The 22022-nt window shown below is 41.4% G+C and overlaps 1 protein-coding gene and 1 pseudogene across 11 annotated transcripts in view; one reads left to right on the top strand and one right to left on the bottom strand.

Annotated features, from left to right (window-relative positions):
* The window catches only part of NAA16 (N(alpha)-acetyltransferase 16, NatA auxiliary subunit), a 66445-nt gene continuing 45245 nt past the window's right edge, over positions 823–22022 (top strand). For 2 of the 11 annotated variants that reach the window (XR_002336684.1, XR_002336685.1), the window contains exons 1-6: positions 828–1368; positions 6582–6666; positions 8736–8840; positions 10707–10864; positions 12112–12246; positions 17679–17832. Coding sequence is in view for 8 of the 11 variants with exons in the window: in XM_021065632.1 (XP_020921291.1) it covers positions 1315–1368; positions 6582–6666; positions 8736–8840; positions 10707–10864; positions 12112–12246; positions 17679–17832 (691 nt within the window). In the remaining 3 variants the exon portion in view is untranslated. Of the gene's footprint in view, positions 1369–1475; positions 1984–6581; positions 6667–8735; positions 8841–10706; positions 10865–12111; positions 12247–17678; positions 17833–22022 lie in introns of those variants that run through there. The other 9 variants (XM_021065630.1, XM_021065627.1, XR_002336686.1 and 6 more) reach the window with 8 other exon arrangements.
* Positions 18499–18900, bottom strand: LOC100155826 (annotated as a pseudogene).

Below are 22022 nucleotides of genomic sequence, written 5' to 3'. Positions count from 1 at the left end.
CACAGCAGAAGCAATGCCAGATCGGAGCCACGTCTGCAACCTACACCACAGCTCATGGCAATGCCAGATCCTTAACCCAATGAGTGAGGCCAGGGATCGAACACGTAACCTCATGGTTCCTAATTTGGAGAATCCTTTTTTTCTGACATTTAAAACGTGCTTTCGTATCAGCCCACTCAAGTCCTGCCAAATATGACGTTGTGAATAATTCTTTGGTCCACACTGAAAAGACTTCTCTTAAAGGCCAAGTCCAGGGGGAAAAGAAGGAAAACAGGTTCGTCCTACATCAAGAAATATACCTTCAGGAGTTCCTATTGTGGCTCAGTGTTAATGAACCTGACTAGCATCTGTGAGGACGTGGGTTCTATCTCTGGCCTTGCTCGGTGGGTTGAGAATCTGGTGTTGCCTGTTGCTGTGAGCTCACAGGCATGGCTCGGATCTGATGTTGCTGGTGTAGGCCTGGTGTAGGCAGCAGCTGTAGCTCCGATTAGATCCCTAGCCTGGGAACCTCCATTTGCCACAAATGCTGCCCCAAAAAGCCTTTCGGAGCTCTCTTTGTGGCTCAGCTGTAAGAACCCGACAGTTAAGAACGTGACTGGTACCCATGAGGAGGCAGGTTCAATCCTTGGCCCCGGCTCTGTGGGCTAAGGATCCCGCCTTGGTGCAAGCTGCGGGGTAGGGCAGCAGCTGCAGCTCGGACTGATCCCTGCTCTGGGACCTTCCATATGCCACGACTGCTGGCCCTTTAAAAAAAAAAAAAAAAAAAAAAAAAAGGAAAAGGGAGAAATATATGTCTTCTTGACCACTGTTTAAATTCTTTAGTGGAGAGAAATAAAAGAAAGTCAGACTCTGATATAGCTAACATTATCTTGGGCTACAAGGCTAACAATCGGAGTACAACGCAAGGTAGCACCTTAGGATGGGCTGGCATGCAAGACCCTCACCTGGGTCGAGATGCTGATGGCAGAGGTCACTGCCTAACACACGCCCCTAGAGGCTCGCCGTGGGGCGTCTGCGCATGCGCGCGCTGCCTCGCCGCTGGGAGGCGGGGGGCGGGCCCTGGCTGCCATTTTGCCCCGCGCGGGTTCCGCCACCGCTCTTCCCAAAACAATATCGGGGTTCGGGCGGTCTGTCCCAGACCGGCTTCCTTTCCCCTTGCCAAGCCCGCCCGACAGCCCTGTCCAGTCTGCTCAGACCCAGCTCTAGGCCAATGAACTGACCCGTTGTCCGCAGGCCGGCTCTTCGCCGCGGCTCGTCCGGGTGCCCATCCCGCGAAACGGAGCGCGTGGGCACCCAGCCTCTCCGCCGGCCGCGATGCCGAACGTGCAGCTGCCGCCCAAGGAGAGCAACCTCTTCAAACGCATCTTGGTGAGTGGTCGGTGGCCGAGCCCCGGCGGCCCCCTGCGGCCCCGGGTCCGGCGAGCCGAGCCGTCCGGCGGTGGCGGCGCCGGCGCCTGCGCGGCCGGGCTCGGCCCCCCGGGCTCTTTGTTTATGTGCGTGCGCGCGAGTGCAGACCCCCGTGTCGCCGGGTCAGCCGCTCTCTTCTCGTTCTCTGCAGCCAATCCTTCCAGAAACTTCCTGCCGCCCGCTGCAGTCACCCTGGGCAAGGGCGCGCTGGCCGGGCAGTGGCCCCGCGCCCTCTGCGGCGTCTTGCGGCCCATCTCGCGACCTCCTCCTCTTCGTCCTCTCGAGTTGGTTCCATTTGCCATCCTCCCTGCGTCCAGGTGTTCACTGCTTTATGCTGATTCTGTTGCATCGCGCACCCCAACACCTAGGAAAGCGGGCATGAACTTCTGGTGGAGTGGGGTTCGATTTATACAGGTTGCGGGAAGATAAAACCCTAGGAGGCTGATCTTTTGGGAGAGAGTTTGCCAGCCTTTGGTGTGTACTTACCGTCTTTGGGAAGTCAGTGACTCGAACTGCATTTTTAAGTTACAACGTCGAACACGGCTCTGATTGCTGTTAACTCGTTCCGGCCCTGCGGTGAGTAAGTGATTGAAACCGCGGGGACTGGCTGGTGTTGCCCTTGACGGGAGCTCTTACTCTGTTAACGAGCCGAAACCTAAATGCTGGTCCTGTAATGAAGTCTGGCCGAGAGTTATCTGTAGGTTGTGTGTCACAGTCTTGGTACCTACGGTTTTCCAGGGAGGAGAGGCAACATGCCTTTGCTTTTCTCAGTAGACATTGGGGACCGTAGATTTTAAATTAATATGTAAATAGGTAGCCGTCTTTTCGAATCTCTCCTCTGAAAACAAGTGTTTAGGTATTAAGGGGGATTTTTTTTAAATTAATCGGAGCTTGTGTTGGTTATGTGACTATTAGCTCTTGCTTACTTTTATTGTAACTGGAACACCAAGTTTAGAATGGTTTTAAAAGTATTATCATGCTGCAGATAAAAAATCATAGTAGCTCTTCTGTTTAAGCCAATAGAAACTTCATTCATACTTAGTCTTCAGAATGTTAAACATACATAGTAGTTGGGACACAAAATTTTTTTCCATTTTATTTATTTATTTTTTAATTACTCAATGAATTTTATTACATTTATAGTTGTGCAACGATCATCACAACCAAATTTTATAGCAGTTAAATCCCAGATCCCCAGCGCATCCCTCCACCCCCTAGGAACAAAAATTTTAAGTCTTAATTTTTTATGGTGCTTAGTGCTGAGCAAATAGAAGTGTAAAAACAAATTTTAAAGCATTTGTGGCACATTGCTTTACTCGACTTTGTATGCCTTTTCTTATTTTATGTTATTTATTTTTTGCTTTTTAGGGCCGCACTCGCAGCATTTGGAGGTTCCCAGGCTAGAGATCCACAGCCACAGCAACGCAGGATCCGAGCCACATCTGCAGCCTACACCAGAGCTCATGGCAACGCCAGATTCTTAACCCACTGAGTGAGACTGGGGATCGAACCTGCAACCTCACAGATCTTAGTTGGATTCCTTTTCACTGTGCCACAATGGGAACTCCAGTTTTTCCTTTGTTTTACTTTCACCTTTTTCTCATATCTTTGTATTTTTCACAGTGTGGAATTGGAAAGGTAAAGTTTTCTGCCCCTTTCAGGTGGGGTTTTTTTGGTTTATTTTTGATCTAAGGAATCTGAAATATGTTAATGAAAAATCATCAATTAATTTTTAGTTGGATTTCAGGATACTTAGCATTATACCTAAAAGATGACAGAACACTTATTTTCTTTGTAGATATTTTCAAGTTCATATCTTGTTATCCATAGCGTAATAAAAAACAACTATATGATTTCTTACACTCTAGCTGTAAAAAATGTAAAAACCACTGCCAAGTTAACTTTATCCCCAAATAAATTGGGAAATGCTAAATATTTTCTATCTGGATCTGTAATGTTTATCATAAGTTACATGAATTTAGGAGGAATCATTTAGGGAATGACTTTATCTTCTCACAGTTGCAATAAATGAGGGCAAAATTTTCCTGTGACAAATTCTATAGCAAACAGAGGTCTATAATGAAATTACTTTTAGAAGCTTGGTTGGTGAACCAGAGTGCTTTGCCACCAACAGTAACTTGTTGAAAATTAAGTGTCATTGTACTTAAACACACCCATACAGATTCACCAGGTTGCTTATCACGTGTTCTGCCTGGCCTGTACTTGCCTTATTCCTTGAACTGGCTCCAGCATTACGCTTTGTTGAATTTTGGAGCCACTCCATGCCCATGAGACAGTCAAACCCAGTGATGGTAAATGACTCAGTGTCTAAGTTTCTCTGTTTGGTAGCAACGTTGAAATTAGAATCTGGAGTTCCCATCGTGGTGCAGCAGAAATGAATCCGACTAGGAACCATGAGGTTGTGGGTTCGATCCCTGGCCTCGTTCAGTAGGTTAAGGATCCGGCATTGCCGTGAGCTGTGGTGTAGGTTGGGGATGTGGCTCAGATCCCGAGATGCTGTGGTTGTGGCGTAGGCCAGCAGCTTTAGCTCTGATTAGACCCCTAGCATGGGAACCTCCATATGCCGCCGGTGTGGCCCGAAAAAAAAACCCGAAAAAAAAGCACCTAGAACCTGTCTTTTCTACTAAGTGTGTTTCCCTTAGTGAACTTCAGACTGTTCTTTAAACTGAGTGCTTCGATACTGGAGAGGACTACCTGGGTTTAAGTTGTGGCCCTGACACTAGCTTGTGAGTTCAATAACTGTGCCTCCGTCTTTCCAGCTAAAATGGAGATCACCGGTATCTCATGGATTTTCCTGGGATTTAAGTAAGGAATAAATAAAACTGCCTGACACGTAGTAAATGCTTCTCCTAAGTGGTAACTATTAGCATTACTGTTATTGGTAGTATGCTATTATTGCTTCCGGATGACTTGGTAAGGCAGAAAAAAAGCATATTTCTCTTTTCCTTTTCCCCAGTAGTTCCTTCTGCTTGTTTTTTTTCTTCTTGTCACTATTAGGTGAACTCCTAAAGTCAAATTCAGATTGTTAATTTTTTAATTTTTATTTTAAAATATTTTTGGAGTAGGTAATATATTCATATGGTACAAAATTCAGGTTTTCTCCTACTGTGTCTCCCATCCATTGAGTTCTCTTCCCCAGAGGCAATCAAGAATACTCAATTTAAAGATTTTTTTTTTTTGGTTTTTTTAGGGCCACACTCGTGGCATGGCATATTGAGGTTCCCAGGCTAGGGGTCATATCAGAGCTGTAGCTGCAGGCCTACACCGCAGCCACAGCAAAGTGGGATCTGAACCGTGTATGATGTACACCACAGCTCATGGTGACACCGGATCCTTAACCCACTGAGCGAGGCCAGGGATCAGACTTGCAACCTCATGGTTCCTAGTCGGATTCATTTCTGCTGCGCCACGGCGGGAACTCCACGATGGTACTTTTTTGCTTTGAGCTTTAAAGACTCTATATATTGACTATATATTGAGCAGTGCTTATGTGTCTAGAACCTGAGGATGTAGCAGTGTTTACAATAGGCAACGTCCCTGTTCTCATGGCGCTTACAGTATGGTGGGGAAGATAGACAGGATCAAAATAAATAATATCAGGAAATGATAGCACTGTGTAGAAAACAGAGTAGTATGATTGTGTGTGGCAGGGTAAGAGGCTGGCAGTATTAGACAGTGGTCAGGTGGGTGACGTGTGACCCTTCACCTTAAGGAATGGGAAGACCTGAGGAAGAGCACTTTGGGAGGTAGAAGGAACACAAGTGCAGAGGCCCCTGAGGTGGGGGTAAGGTTGGCATGTTGAGTGCTGGAAAGTAACTCATAACCACAAAAGAGAGAGAGTGAGTTAAAGAAGGTTAGATGGGAGTTCCCGTTGTGGCTCAGCAGAAGGAATCTGACTGGTATCCGTGAAGATGCAGGTTTGATCCCTGGCTTTGCTCAGTGGGTTAAGGATCTGGCATGGGTTGTGAGCTGTGGTATATGCCTGCAGCTACAGCTCCGATTTGACCCCTAGCCTGTGCTGCGGGTGGGGCCCTAAAAAAAAAGCCCCCCCCCAAGACAGAAGGTCAGATGTTCTCTGGTTGATGACTGGAGGGCTAGCATGATTACTTAGCCTGGTTGGAGGCATTTAGGAATAAAGAGGTTGCTTACATGCATATTAGACTGGTTATGGAAAGACCATCGTCTTTGGAGTCAGACCAGAGTTTGCAACTAATCTGAACCCCTTACAAACACATTTTATGAGCTTTTAAGTTTCAGTTTCTACATCTGTAAGGTGGAAGTAATGGAATTGTTGTGAGTTTCGTACAGACACATACTAGTTGCTCAGTAAGTAGTATTTTTTTGAATATATGCCTTGGTTCCATTCTTTTTTTTTTTTTTTTTTTGGTCTTTTGTCCTTTTTTTTAGGGTTGAACCTGCGGCATATGGAGGTTCCAGGCTAGGGGTCTAATCAGAGCTGTTGCTGCCAGCCTCTGCCAGAGCCACAGCAACACCAGATCTGAGCTGTGTCTTCAGTCTACACCACAGGTCACAGCCATGCCGGATCCTTAACCTGCTGAGTGAGGCCAGGGATCAAACCCTCAACCTCATGGTTCCCAGTCGGATTCGTTTCCACTGTGCCTTGGTTCCATTCTTGAAGTAGCAAAGACTTTTAATGCAGTTTCTGGTATTTTTCTGATAATGTTATCACATGTTTTTGCTTTTTCACTTTTTTTTGGGGGGGGGGGGCTGTGGCACGTGGAAGCACCCCAGCCAGGGATCAAACCCTTGCCATAGCAGTGACCCGAGCCACTTGAGTGACAATGCTGAATCCTCAACCTGCTTTGCCCCCAGAAAACTTGTTCCTGCTTTTTGATTTTGAATAAAAGAATGCTTTTTTGATTTTGAAAAAAGAATGTAACAGTGTGTTGGTCAACAAAGTATTTTTTTCTGTATCTTTTATGAAAGTGAAAATACTCAGAACATTTTGGAAAGGAGTATGTAACAGCTTTGTTTCATGTTATAAGTGATATGAATTGATATAAAACCTTTCCATCCAGTATGTTTTAGACCTAATACTGGATCTTGAATTCAGAATTTATATACTGCAATGAAAAGTTGTTCCTCATGTACATTCTCTTTATATAATAATTTTTGTTTATATTTCTTTACAGAAATGTTACGAACAGAAGCAATACAAAAATGGCCTCAAGTTTTGCAAGATGATTCTTTCAAATCCAAAGTTTGCTGAACATGGAGGTATTATCTCACCTATGAGAGATTGCTTTGGGGAATTTTAGTTCCAAAGTCAGATGGATTGGATTCCTAACAGTGAGAGAGGACAATTCCCAGATCCCATGGCCTTGGAGCACTCTGTTAGAGTGCATAAATGTGTAACATTTTTACCTATGCTTCAAATCAGTCTTCTTCTAGGTTACTTTATTTCTGTTATGCTTAAGTATATTTATTTACAGCCTTTACTTTTAGAAGGAGAAATGGTTGGCTGCTCTGAATAATTGGTGTGTTGACCTGTATTTTTTTATAGACCTGATTTCATTTGTTACTCTGAATAGAATTTAAATTTATCCTTTGCTTTTTTTTTTCCTTTATTTCTTTTTTGGCTATCTCATGGCATATGGATGCCATGTATCCAATCCGAGCCGCAGTTGTGACCTAAACCACAGCTGTGGGAACTCTGGGTCCTTAACTCACTATGCTGGGCCAGGGATCAAACCTGCATCCCAGAGCTCCCAAGACCGGACCCCATCTCACCACAGCGGGAACTCCTCCTTAGACTTCATATACATAAGATTATAACAATATTTGCAACACCGAAGTAGTATGAAGATACAGTCAAATGCAATTTATTTTTTGGTAGATGTCTTTTTTATATGCTTGCTGACCTTCATATATAAATATGATATTACTGACTTACCATTTGGATTATCTTGGGTGGTTTTTCTAGCACTGATAATAAGTCTGTATTTGTTGTCTCATCCTTTTCCACTGGTGATTAGTGTTTGGTAAAAGGACGGATCAGGTTAGGCATGTAAATCATGATTTTGGGAAGTTCCCATCGTGGTGCAGTGGTCGACGAATCTGACTAGGAACCATGAGGTTGCGGGTTCCATCCCTGGCCTTGCTCAGTGGGTTAAGGATCTGACGTTGCCGTGAGCTGTGGTGTAGGTCACAGACTTGGTTTGGATCCAGTGTTGCTGCGGCTCTGGCGTAGGCCGGCGGCTACAGCTCCAATTAGACCCCTAGCCTGGGAATCTCCATGTGCCGAGGGAGCGGTCCTAGATAAGGCTCAAAAGACCAAAAAAAAAAAAAAAAAAAATCAAGGTTTCAGTAGCAGAGCAAAGCTCTGAATATTAGACTTGAGTAATTCTTGAAACCATCTTATTGGGAAAATAGGCTGACTGCTCAGCTTTCAATAAAGTTTAAAAGATTATTTGAAGAAAATGGAAGGAAGTCTTCATTTCATAGAATTTTAGAAATTAAAGCTTGTTTCCAAGCTGTTTAGCAATGGAATCCTTATCCATATGGAACCCTTGGGGGGAAATTCATTATATAAAAACAGATAAAATAAGTTGTTTGGTTGTAGGTACCTGCCTGGACTACTAGATCACAATTTCTGAAACCCAGAGTCCCTGGAGATCATTTTGAAAACCATTGTTTTTGTCTAATGCTCTTCTTATAGATTATTTAAAGAATTATTTCATTCTATACTATTTTCCTCTAACAACCTTAGACATATTCTTGGGTTTGCACTCCCATAATCTAGTGTTGTGCTTTTTAAATGCAAACTGATATTAACTTAGCCTAGCTTGAATTCATTGGAATAAACCTCCTGCCAAAAATAAAATCCATTCCAATATTCGAGTATGGTGATTTTTAAATTATTTGATCTTTTTAAGGTAGATTGAGTGATTTTGTGGTGTATAAAATCAGATGATTTGATTCTTAATTAGAATTGAGCTCAAATGAAAGCCGTAGTCTGCTGCAGTAGATTCACCTCAACAGGACTCGGATCCTGCTGTTTTCTTTATTTCAGCCGAACAATCTGAACCTCCTTTATAGAGTCTTTAAACGGCAGAAAGCATTTTACCAACTCAGTCCCAGACTGAAGAATTTCAGAAGAGAACTTGGGCTAAGCTTTAAGCAGATACATAAAGATACTTTTACTTTTTTTATGTGGAGAGAAGCTCTTCTAACTATCGTATTAAAGGGGTGAATACTATCAGCATTGGTAGATCTCAGATGTTAAAATAGTGTTGAGAATAATTTTAATCTTTCATGTGTAAATAGAGGTTAAAAATATTTTTCAGAGACTTTGGCTATGAAAGGATTAACACTGAACTGTTTAGGAAAAAAAGAAGAAGCCTATGAATTTGTTCGTAAAGGCCTTCGTAATGATGTCAAGAGTCATGTTTGTATCCTTTTGCAGTGGTTAATAGTTGAATGTCACTTATGTTCTTTTCCAATTACTAGTTTTTTCTAACTCAAAAAAAAAAACCTTACTGTGAAAAAATTTAGAACTATGTAAAAGAGGGAATTATGTCTGTTTTTCAGTTTTAATAATTATCAATATTTTTAATTAGTTTCATCTGTTCCCTGTCCCTTGTTTGTTGTTGTTGTTTATTGGAGTATTTCAAAGAGGATCCCTATGCAATGTATATTTACTTCAGTTGTGCACAGTGTGAGAGAAAAGTAATTTTAATAATTATATGTGACTTGCAACTGATTTTTTTTTTTTTATATACATCCGTAAACTGAGTGATACTTTCCCCATTCCAGGTGGTGACTTACCTGTATGGTAAAATTTGTGTTCCTAAAAAACTCCTTAAACTTTCCTTCAGAAGTTTTAGGAGTTCCCATTGTGGCACAGGGGAAACAAACCTGACTAGTGTCCGTGAGGTTGCAGGTTCGATCCCTGGCCTCACTAAGCGGGTCGGGGATCTGGAGTTGCCGTGAGCTGTGGTGTAGATCGCAGATGCGGCTTGGATCCCGAGTTGCTGTGGTGTAGGCCAGCAACTATAGCTCCGATTTGACCTCCATATGCCACAGGTGTGGCCCTAAAAAGCAAAAAAAAAAAAAGAAAAAAAAATTTTATAAGGAAAATTCGGAATGAACTCGTAAAATAGATTTTACGTCGTGTTAAATATTTTTTTTTTTACAAAGATATTCATGACAGCTTTATTCAAATTAGATCGGGAGACAACCTAAATGTCTGTCTGCTAATGAGTGGAAAAATACGACTTAGTAAATACATATAAAGGGATATTATTTGGCAATAAAAAGAATAAAGTATCAAAAATTGATACTTCATAAATGAAAACATTCTACTAAGTGAAAGGAGCTAATTACAAATGATCACATACTGTATGTCGTGTTAAATATTTTATTGGTTCTTTAGCGTGGTTTCTGTTGTACAGGAACTTAGCTGTTACTTCACTGGATACTTAGGATTGTATTTGGCTAGTATACCCATTTGTAGAAAAACAAAAATATTTTTTAGGGGTGGATCATTGAAACTTTTAATTTCTGTTTTGCCTATTTACATACCTATTCACAACCTTTTCACATAGTGCCCTTGTGTCTTAATTTTTTACGTTTAAATCATCTATCCTTTAGCCAATATTGAACATCACTAGTAGTCTTTAGTGGTGTTTTCACACATTTAGCTTAGAGTTCTCTCAAAATACGAAATTCTTATTTCTTATCCCAGAGCAAAGAGAAAAGGCCTGTAAATATAGCTCTTTTGGCCCCAAGATGTGCTAAGACTTTAATTTACGTTAAATAAAAACCTAATTTTTGTGGCCTTCCGTAACTGCCGGTTACATGTTGTTTTATATTTGATTGAATGTATGCTAGTTTTAAAAGATAATTGCGACTTCTGTATATATTCCGTTTTCACACATAGTGTTTGAGAATAAATGAATGTTGAGGTGCTGGCGTAGCAACGTGAGGGGTAGAGGGTAGGAAACAGGAATTTTTACCAGTAATTTTCTAAGATTACTTTAAAATGCATTATGGAAAATTTCATGTATGTACAGAAATAAAATAGAAACATGAACTCCTATGTGCCCATCACCTAGCTTCAATAATTTAACAGTTGTCGTTCAAGGCTGATTTCATTTCATCTTCCATCAACTACTCACTGTCTCCCTCCCTCTGCTCCCAGATCATTCTGAAGTAAATCGCAGACAAGATACCATTCTGTCAAGGTCAGCTTTATGTTAAATATGTAGCATAGCATATTCTAGTATCTGTGAATGTCTATTTCCTTAACAAAATAGGTTGGCATGTGTATGGACTTTTGCAGCGCGCTGATAAGAAATATGACGAAGCTATTAAGTGTTACCGCAATGCCCTCAAATTAGATAAAGATAATCTGCAGATTTTGAGGGATCTCTCTCTGTTACAGATCCAAATGAGAGACCTTGAAGGTTACCGTGTAAGTATTTCAGTCTTAAATGAATTTGTTTTTTACAATAGGTGTGTTTCAGAAGCCCGTGAATTCAGAATGAGGTGAACAGAAGATCGTGTAGACGCAATTATTTATAGTGTGTGGCAGAAGGAGAAGGTCCCTTGGACTCTTCCTCCAGTAATAGTCATGGAATTGTGTACTTGATCATCAAAAAAGGATAATTAGTTTAATCATTTAATACTTTTTAATTTATTTTTTGCTTTTTTTTTTTTTTTTAAGGGCTGCACCTACAGCATCTAAAAGTTCCCAGGCTAGGGGTCAACTTGGAGTTGCAGCTGCCCGGCCTACGCCACAGCCACAGCAGCGCAAGATCCATGTTTGGGACCTGCACCACAGCTCAAGGCAGTGCCAGATCCCCCACCCACTGAGTGAGGCCAGGGATCGAGCCCAAGACCTCCTGAATACCAGTCGAGTTTGTAACCCCCTGAGGCACAACAGGAGCTCCCAATTAATGTTCTTTATTATGGGTTAGAAAATACAACAGAGTATTCTGAGAAGGATTGCCCTAAAGGTAGTCCAGACCTCTTCAGATTTGTTACTCTGCTAGGCATCTTGCTGTGTTTACTGCACTTAGTATCCTAAATTCACTGTGTCCACAGTGAACTTTTCTCACTTTCTCATGTGAAGGAGGCTACGAACTCTTCTTTCTTTTTTTCTTTTTGCTCTTCTGCTGCCATAGTCGTCCTTATACTCCATGCCTAGATCTTTGCAGAAGTTGTAAGGGTTCTGCTGAGTCTAATAATGGTGCCATTCATCAAGCTTGTGCGATTTTTCTTTGTTAGGACTTAGTAGCCTAGATGTGATAGGGGTTACAATCAGTTATCTTTAGAAATGAAGTAAAGAAAGCAGGAATATTGGCAAGAGACTGGTTACTCGGTGGGGTGGTGAAATAAATGAAGATTAAAGAGCTGCTGGTTAGAAGTGAGGGACTGGAGGTACTGGCGGGGTCCAAGAGCAGGGGTAGGAAGGTCACCGCGTGAGAGGGTTGTCATGGGAGCTGTAACCAGAGAGTGAGGTCTCTGACTTGTTCCGATTTCTGGGTGACAATAAGGAGTGTGAAAACTATCTCTCTTTTATTCTGGAGTTCAGTGATATTCGTTGAATTCATTAGAAAGGAATTAAAGGTATGTTTCCTTAAACCTGTGTGATGAATTGTGTTTTAGAGAAACTTACAGTGAAAAAAAATTACAAAGTGTTTTTTTTTTTTTTTTAAGGAGACAAGATATCAGCTTCTTCAGTTGCGCCCAACACAACGTGCTTCCTGGATTGGATATGCTATTGCATACCATCTGCTGAAAGATTATGATATGGCACTAAAATTGTTGGAAGAATTTAGACAAACTCAGCAAGTAAGATCCTCATTTTAACATTTTCTCCTGTCGAACTAAAATAGTTGACTTCTCTGTTGTCTCTACCCCCAAGTATGAATTAGTCTTTTAGACCTGTGGCAAAAGTTGATAAAAATTTTGATGTAATTGGAAAAAGTTAAAGCACAGAATTTTTGTTTGTTCATTTTTAGGGCCACATCTGCAACATATGGACTTCCCTATGCCAGGGGTCGAGTAGGAGCTGGAGCTATATCTGCCGGCCTCTGCTACAGCCACATGGCAAGGTGGGATCCCCAACCCACTGAACAAGGCCAGGGATCCAACCCACATCCTCATGGATACTAGTTGGATTCGTTTCCACTGCGCGACAGGGGAATGCCAAAACATAGGATTCTTAATATAAAATAAATGATACAAAAATTTTTTGTATTCTGTAATTTCAAAAAAAGAAAATAATACATAAAATTGAAAATAGTTTTGTGATTGTAGGACTTGCTTTTCTAATATATATTGCTTTATATTTTATATAAATATGTTAATAAATACATTTTAATATAAATGTTAAAATAGAAAAATTTAAAAAATGCTGTGTAGCACAAGTGAAATTAATAAGATGTTAACATTTTGTCACAATTGCTCCAGATAATAATTAGTTTTAAAGAAATAAAATGTTACAGAAACAACTAAAGTCCTCCCGTGTCCCTCTGTAGAGGTAGCCATTGTTCTAAAACTTGCATAGATCATTTCTAGTCGTATATGCATTATGTATCAGTCTATAAAAGTTACAAACTTATTTTGTATATTTAAAATTTTCACTTTATACCTAAATTGGAATTGCAGAGTTGTAGCTCTTTGTCTTCCGTTTTCCTAAGTATTTATTATATCATCATTTTTTGAAGTACTTGTACTAATGTGCATGCCTACTAGCAAGATTTTATAGTTGCCATTTGCCTGCATCCTTGCTGACACTTGTTAGCTATATTCGTTTTTCCAGTCTTCTGGATGTGTTTATCTCATTATCTTTTTGTGTGTATGTTTCTTTGATAATTAGTGAGAGATGATGGGATAAGAGATATCTGCACTTTTCTTTTGATGTCTCTGTCTGGTTTCATGGCATGGGTTAGGGCCTTATTCCCCTTTGTTTTTTGGGAGAGTTTTTGAAGGATGGTGTTAGTTTTTATGTAAACATTTGCGGGCAGTCAGCTGTGATGGCATCTGTCCCTGGGCTTTCCTTGATGACAAGTCTATTGGTCTATTCAGATTTTCCATTTCTTCTTTTCTTTTTTCCTATTTTTTCCCCCCATTTCTTCTTAAGTCAGTTTCAGCAGCTTGTGTTACTTGGTTTCCTCTAGGTAATCTAATTTTTTGGCATACGATTTTTCATAATAGTCCCTTATAATCCTTTTTTTATCTCTATAGGATTTGGGGCAATGTCCGTCCTTTTATTATCCATTTCAGTAGTCTTTCTTTCTTCTTTTCTTGGTCATTCCAGCTAAACGCTTGTCAATTTTGTAGATCTTTTCAGAGAACCAGCTTGCAGTTTTGTTAAATTTCTCCATGGGTGTGTTGGTGTTTGCCTTTAGCACTCAGCCAGGCAGTGTACAACCCTGCCTTAGCCTTCACTTCTTTCTTGTGCAGCATCTCAAGGTTGGCAAGGGGTGAGAACTTAGGGCTTTCTCAGTTCTTTCTGAACATGTGCATAGCTCTGTACATGTGGCTTTTCAAAGCCAGTACGGACATCGCATTTCCCAGCTTTTTTTGAGGGGAGCGCTGTGCCCACAGCATGTGGAGGTTCCCGGGCCAGGGATCAAACTTGTGCCACAGCAGTGACCCAGGCCACTGCAGCTTTAACACCGGATCCTTAACCTGCTGTGCTACAGCAGGAACTCCTTCCCATCTTCTACTTTGAAGGTTTTTGTCAGTGTGTTGTTTGCCCCACTGTTGTCCATCTTTCAGGCACTATACTTGCCCGTAATCATTTTTTTTTTTTTTGGATTCTGGTTCTTTTAGTGTTACCTTTATGACATTGGGGAATATTCTTTTTTTGAAAACTTTTACTTTAAAAAAATTTATTTGTTTTGCTTTTTGGGGCCCCACCTGCGGCACATGGAAGTTCCCAGGCTAGGGATTATATCAGAGCTACAGCTGCCCGCCTATGCCACAGCCACAGCAACTCGGGATCCGTCCCGAGTCTGTGACAGCATAGCTCACGGCAACGCCAGATCCTTAACCTGCTGAGCAAGGCCAGGGATGGAACCCGCAGCCTTATGGTTACTGGTCGGATTCGTTAACCACTGAGCCACGACAGGAACTCCTGTCCAATTTTTTGATAATAACCATCTTAGCGGATAGGTAGTAATATCTGTTTCAATAGTATCTCTGTATTTTTCTTTTCTTTTTTTGTTTTTTGTTTTTTTTTTGTCTTTTTGCCTTTTCTGGGGCCACTCCTGCGGCATATGGAGGTTCCCAGGCTAGGGGTCTAATCGGAGTTGTAGCCGCTGGCCTACACCGCAGCCACAGCAAAGCGGGATCCGAGCTGCGTCTGTGACCTACACCACAGCTCACTGCAACGCCAGGTCGTTAACCCACTGAATGAGGCCAGGGATCGAACCCGCAATCTCATGGTTCCTAGTCGGATTTGTTAACCACTGCGCCACGACGGGAACTCCGTCTGTATTTTTCTAACAACTAATGCTATTGAGTATTTTGTCATGTTTTTATTAGCCATTTATATGTCTTCTTTGATGGTATGTCTATTCAGACCTCCTACCCATTTTTAATTGGGTTATTTGTCCTACAACTGAATTGTAACAGTTTATTGTATGTACTCAGTACAAGTTCCTTATCAGATGTACCATTTATAAAAGTTTTCTCCTAGTCTGTGGCTTGTATTTTCATGTTATTAATGGTGTCTTTTGAAGAGGAAAAGTCTATAATTTTGAAGATGTACAAATGAGCAAACCTTTTCTTTCTTTTTTTTTTTTTTGGCCATGCTTTAGGCATGCAGGAGTTCCCAGGCCAGGAATTGAACACGAGCCACGGCAGCCACCTGAGCCACTGCAGTGAAGACGCCAGATTCTTAACCTGCCGAGCCACATGGGAATGCTATCAATTTTTTTGTTTATGCAAAAGGTCACAAAGGTTTTCTCTTATTTTTCTAAGATTTCTTTCACAGTCTTAGTGTTCATGTTTAGGTCTGTGATCCATTTTGAATTAATTTTTGTATATAGTAGGAAATATGTATCTAAGGTTATATTTTACTTACATATGGATATGTAGTTGTCCCATCATCATTTGTTGAAAAGACTCCCCTTTCCCTATTGAGATATCTTGGCACATTGTTGAAAATCAGGGAGTTCCCGTCGTGGCGCAGTGGTTAACGAATCCAACTTGGAGCCATGAGGTTGTGGGTTCGGTCCCTGCCCTTGCTCAGTGGGTTAAGGATCCGGCGTTGCCGTGAGCTGTGGTGTAGGTTGCAGACGCGGCTCGGATCCCGCGTTGCTGTGGCTCTGGCGTAGGCCGGTGGCTACAGCTCCGATTCAACCCCTAGCCTGGGAACCTCCATATGCCGCGGGAGCGGCCCAAAGAAATAGCAAAAAGACAAAAAAAAAAAAAAAAAAAAAAAGAAAAGAAAAGAAAACCAGTTGACCAGAATGGAAGGGTTTTTCTTTTTTTTTTGGCTTTTGGCTTTTGGCTTTTGGCTTTTGAGGGCTGCACCTGTGGCATATGGAGGTTCCCAGGCTGGGGGTCTGATCAGAGCTACAGCTGCCAACCTACACCACAGCCGCAGCAACACGGGATCCCAGCCGAGGCTGCAACCTACACCACAGCTCACGGCAACGCCGGATCCTTAACCCATTGAGCAAGGCCAGGGATCGAACCCGCAACCTCATGTTTCCGTTGCGCCACATCGGGAACTCCTCTTTCTTTATTTTTTAGGGCCACACCCACAGTATATGGAAGTTCCCAGGCTAGGGGTCCAATTGGAGCTGCATTAGCCGGCCTACGCCACAGCCACAGCAACTCCAGATCTGAGCTACCTCTGCAACCTACACCACAGCTCATGGCAACGCCAGATCCTTAACCAGTGAGTGAGGCCAGGGATTGAACATGCGTCCTCATGGATACTAGTCGTGTTTGTTACCACTGAGCAACAGCTGGAGCTCCAGAAGGGCTTATTTCTGAACCTTGGATTCTATTCCATTGATATCTATGTCTATTCTTAGCCAGTTCCAACCACACTGTCTTGATTACTGTAGCTTTATAGTACGTTTGAAATTTGAAGCGCATGTCCTCTTACTTTGTTCTTCTCCTTAAGGTTCTTTTTGTCCATGCAGTGTTACTTTTATTTCTATTTGAATTTTAGGATCAGCTTGTCTGTTTCTGAAAGCTTGGTGAGAGTTTGATAGGGATTACCTTGAGTTTTTAAAAGATCACTTTGGAGCGAATTGCCATCAAAACAGACCCATGAACATGGACTGAAATGTCTGTCCATTTATGTAGCTCTTTAATTTCTCTCTGCATATTTTGTAGTCTTTGGTGTATGGGTCTTGTTCGTTAAATTTATTCCTGAGTATTTTGTTCTTCTGGATGCTATTGTGATTTAAATTATTTTAATTTCATTTTCAGATTTTCATTCCTAGTATAAAGAAATATAATTGATTTTCATATATTGATCTTGTATTTGTCACCTTTCTCAGTTCCATTATTCTAGTGGTTTTTTGGAAGATTCTTTAGGATTTTAACCATTTTTATACTATTTTTGGTTATAGGATTTGCTGACCTCTTCACTTTGCTGTAGACAGAAGTCCCCACCCCTTTATTTGTTCTGAAGAATATATTAATCTTCTTTACTGTTAGCCACTCTTCTCTTTGTTTTTAATATGATAAAATATTTATTTTTAATTTTCGTAAATTAACATATAACTTTATTTTTAAAAAATTTTTATTTTTTCCATTATAGTTGGTTTACAGTGTTCTGTCAGTTTCTACTGTATAGCAAAGTGACCCAGTCACACATACATATATATATACACTCTTTTTCTCACATTATTCTCCATCATGTTCCATCATAAGTGGGTTGTTTTATTACGTCTGTGTGAATGGGAGTTCCCGTCGTGGCGCAGCGGAGACAAGTCTCAATAGGAACCATGAGGTTTCGGGTTCAATCCCTGGCCTCGCTCAGTGGGTCGAGGATCTGGCGTTGCCGTGAGCTGTGGTATAGGTTGCAGACTCAGCTTAGATCTGCCATTGCTGTGGCTCTGGCGTAGGCTGGCGGCTGTAGCTCTGATTAGACCCCTAGCCTGGGAACCTCCATGTGCTGTGGGTGCGACCATAAAATGACAAGAAGACCAAAAAAAAAAAAAAAGTCTGTGAATGACTTTCCTGAGAAAGCAGTTAAAGATCTGTGACTGCTTTGATTATTTAATAAATAATTTGGTTATTTTTTTCAGGTTCCTCCCAACAAAATAGACTATGAATATAGTGAACTGATACTGTACCAGAATCAAGTGATGAGGGAGGCAGATCTGTTTCAGGAATCTTTGGAACATATAGAAACATATGAGAAACAAGTATGTGATAAACTTTTGGTGGAAGAAATTAAAGGTAAGTTGGACTGCTTTTTCTTTTTTTATGGTCTCAATTAAAGAAAGGAGTAAAAGCTATATAATTTTTATGTCCTAAGTGAGACTTTCTATATATATCAGACAGTGTTCTGACCGTTTTATTATTAAGCCATCATTAGTTGATGTAATCCTCGTAACAATCCTGTGATGTGGTTCTTAGATCCTTTTGAGAGTTGGGGAACTGAGGAACAGAGAGGTTAAGTGACTTACCAGAGTCACACAGCTGCGTAAACTGGGTAGTGCTGAGTGCTGGATTTGAGTGCAGGGATTTTTGACTCCAAATGCCATTTTCTTTTCTTGCTTTTTGGCCCCACCCATGACATATGGAAGTTCCCAGGCCAGGGATTGAATCTAGGCTGCAGCTGTGGCGTCACTGGATCCTTAATCCACTGCACCAGCTGGGACTCAAACTTGTGCATCAGCGGGGACCCAAGCCACTTAACGTGCTGCGCCACAGTGGGAACCCCTCCAGATACCTTTTTTTTTTTTTTTTTTAAATCTGAGAGTAAACTTTATTAAAGTTACTTTTCCAGAAAATATACTCAGTAAGTGTGGTAATGTAGCAACAAACTTGGGCTCATATGCCTTTGAAATTTTATTTTATTTTATTATTTATTTATTTATTTTTGTCTTTTTGCCTTTGAAATTTTAAAGTTATCTTCAGTGATGTTGATCACGAAATTCTTGCATTAGTGGGATTACTTCTCCAGTTGCCAGGATTGTATCACCTGCGAATATTCTGGACTTCCTTTCAGCAGTGGTATATGGTTTTGCAGTCACGTGATATTTAAGATAATAACGATTCATTCAGGGATAAGTACATGAGTAAAGGCAAAGACACTGTGTTGGTATGTCTTATAGATCACGTTCTTCCAGGGGACACCATCCTGCAAAAACTTACTCCAGAATTGCTCCATAGGCCACCCCCCCGCCCCGAGGGGGCAGCATGAGTTCCCCGGGGGCTCAGCTCCTGATCCTTCAGCCATCGCCTTCTCAGCTCTCGCAGCTGGTGCAGCCGCAGTTTCTTGTCGGGTGTATACCCCGACATGTCGCTGCTGGTACCAAGGAAGCAGGACATGGTGCACCCCTGAACCAGGGTCCTGTCACTTACAGGTGCTCCCCCCTCTGCAAAGCGACCTTGGAGGACACCTGGGAGCGGCCCGCTGTTACGCCATCACTCAGGCCCTGCCTTCGAGCAGCTCCCCAGATACCATTTTTTTAAGCAGTATACTTAAACAGAATAAATAAGTAGAATAGAACATATTCTATTGCCTTCATATTCATTCCTCTCCTCCAACAGCTATCCATATATTATAAAATGAGAATAGTAAGTAATGACACTGGGATTATCGTGAAAGCAAGAGTCATTTATTTTCATTATGGGCTCATTATGAAGATAGGATCCTGAGAAATAGTTTGTTAAGAATGTTTCCCAACTGGAGTTCCGCCTGTGGTGCAGCGGAAACGAATATGACTAGGACCCATGAGGTTGCAGTTCGATCGCTGGCCTCGCTCAGTGGGTTAAGGAGCTGGCGTTGCTGTGAGCTGTGGTGTGGGCTGCAAATTCGGCTTGGATCCTCCGTTGCTGTGTCTATGGTGTAGGCTAGCAGCTATAGCTCCAATTGGACCCTTCATGGGAGCGGCTCTGAAAAGCAAAAAAGTTTCCCAACAGAGTCAAACACATTTTCTTTTTCATTCAAATCTTTGCTCATCAGTTACCCCTTTCGTGAGTAATCTATATTAAATAGAATGTCCATATAAATTAATTAGTTTAAAGCTGAAGTCGCATATAGTTGCATGATTTCTAAAGCTTAATACAAATACTAGCTAACATTTATATACTCTTGTGTTTCACAGTATGGTGATTGCTTAGACTCCTTTATGTCACTTAATTTTTTAGCACTTCCAACCACGGGTGTTATTTATTATCTCTTTCTCTTTTACTTTTTGCTTTTTATGGCTGCACCTGTGGCATGTGGAAGTTCCCAGCCAGGGATTGAACCCTCACCATAGCAGCAGCTTGAGCCACAGCAGTGACAGTTCTGAATCCTTAACTGCCAGGCCACCAGGGAACTAGGTAATAATTAAGACTCTCTTTTTTTTTTTTTTCTTTTTTCTTTTTTTTTTTGTCTTTTTAGGGACGCACCACGGCATATGGATGTTCCTAGGCTAGGGGTCTAATATGAGCTGTAGCTGCCAGCCTACACCAGAGCCACAGCAACGCCAGATCTGAGCCACATCTGCGACCTACACCACAGCTCACAGCAATGCCAGATCCTTAACCCACTGAGCAAGACCAAGGATGGAACCTGCAACTTCATGGTTCCTAGTCGGATTTGTTTCTGCTGCGCCATGACGGGAACTCCAACAGACTCTATTTTTAAGAGCATTTCTAGGTTCACAGCAAAACTGAGTAGAAGGTGTAAGGATTGCCCATATATACCCTCTGTCCCCATACATGCACAGTGCAGGAACTCTCAGTAATCCTTTTGCTGTGTACCATAATTGTGCATTTTACAGAATGTAACAGAGATGGAATCATATAGTATGTAGTCTTTTCATGTTGACTTCTTTCAGTTAGCAACATGCAGTTAAGTTTTCTTCAGGTCTTTTCTTTTTTCTTTTTTCTTTTCTTTTTTAAGGAACAGCCGTACTGTCTTCCACAGCAGCTGCACCATTTTACATCTTCACCTGCAGTGTACAGGATTCCAGTTTCTCTATATCCTCGCCAGCACTTGGTGTTTCTGATTTTTTTTTGTTTTCGATGGTAGCTATTGTTAATGGTGCAAGGTGGTTGAATCCTTTATTTTCTATTACTATTATTTTCTTTGTATTTTTGCCTTTTCTAGGGCCGCTTCTATGGCATATGGAGGTTCCCAGGCTAGGGGTCGAATGGGAGCTCTAGCCACTGGCCTACTACGCCAGAGCCACAGCCATGCGGGATCCGAGCGGTGTCTGCGACCTACACCACAGCTCACGGCAACACCAGATCCTTAACCCACTGAGCAAGGCCAGGGATCGAACCCGCAACCTCATGGTTCCTTGTTGGATTTGTTAACCATTGCACTGCAACGGGAACTCCTCTTCAGGTCTTTTCATGAAACTTTTTAATTCTCTTGCAGAGAAATGGGGCATGGTCATAGTTTTTTTTCCCCCTTTCATTTTAAAATTGAGTTATAGTTTGACATACTGTTTATAGTTTTAAGTAACAAATGTTCATGTGAATTCACTTTGTACCAAGTACTGTGCTGACCATTTTAAATACATTTTTTCAGTTGATTATCATAAAAACAGACTGATGTAGTTGATAATTTTCCAGGTAAGGAAATGGAAATTGGAAGTTTTGTAAGTTACACAAGGTCACAAAGCTAGAAAGTGGTAAAACTGGTAGTTACACCTGGTCTTAGTGTAGAGCTTGAGAGATACATAATATATATAGATAGTAAAATAATGTAATAACCACTACAACATGCTCCCTCCTCCAAGATGTTGAGAGCTGAAATAGTATTTATGACTGAAAATATATCAGTTTTTCAAATTTAATTTTTGCTTTTTTTAGGGCCACATCTGCAGCAAATGCACATTCCCAGGATAGGGGTCGAATCGGAGGTATAGCTACCAGCCTCTGCCACAGCCACAGCGACGTGGGGTTCCCCCACCCACTGAGTGAGGCCAGGGATGCAACCCACATCCTCATGGATGCTAGTTGGATCTTAACCCCCTGTGCCACAGTGGGAACTCCTGAAACAGAGTCTTCAGGGAATGGGAATTTTTAGGGATAGAAAGTTGAGATATGTTCTTTTTTGAGATTTTCCATTTTATCTTGATTAGATGCGCTTTCTATTTTATCTGAGAAGTTTAGAGTCTCTTTTCCCATACCCACTTTCAACTTGTATGGCTTAGTAAAAGCAATTGAATCTTAGAGGTGACCCTAAACTGCATGTGAACATGGTTTGCATAGTTTCTTGCTGTGAACTGTTTGGTGTTCTGGTTTTGTAAGGTAAACGTCTCTAATTCTAGTAACCTGGAAAGGATACTAAGAATTGAGTGGAGAATTGTTTAACATAAGACTTGATTAGCAAAAGTACATTGAAAATCTTGCAGTAGGAAGGCAGGGATATTTCATTAGGATTTTTTTACCAGCGTGTAAATAGTGTGTCTTTACTTATC

The sequence above is a fragment of the Sus scrofa genome, chromosome 11 (genome assembly GCF_000003025.6).
Source record: "Sus scrofa isolate TJ Tabasco breed Duroc chromosome 11, Sscrofa11.1, whole genome shotgun sequence".
NCBI lineage: Eukaryota > Metazoa > Chordata > Mammalia > Artiodactyla > Suidae > Sus > Sus scrofa.
Note: the sequence above shows the minus strand (reverse complement) of the source record. Positions and strands in the feature narration are given on the sequence as shown.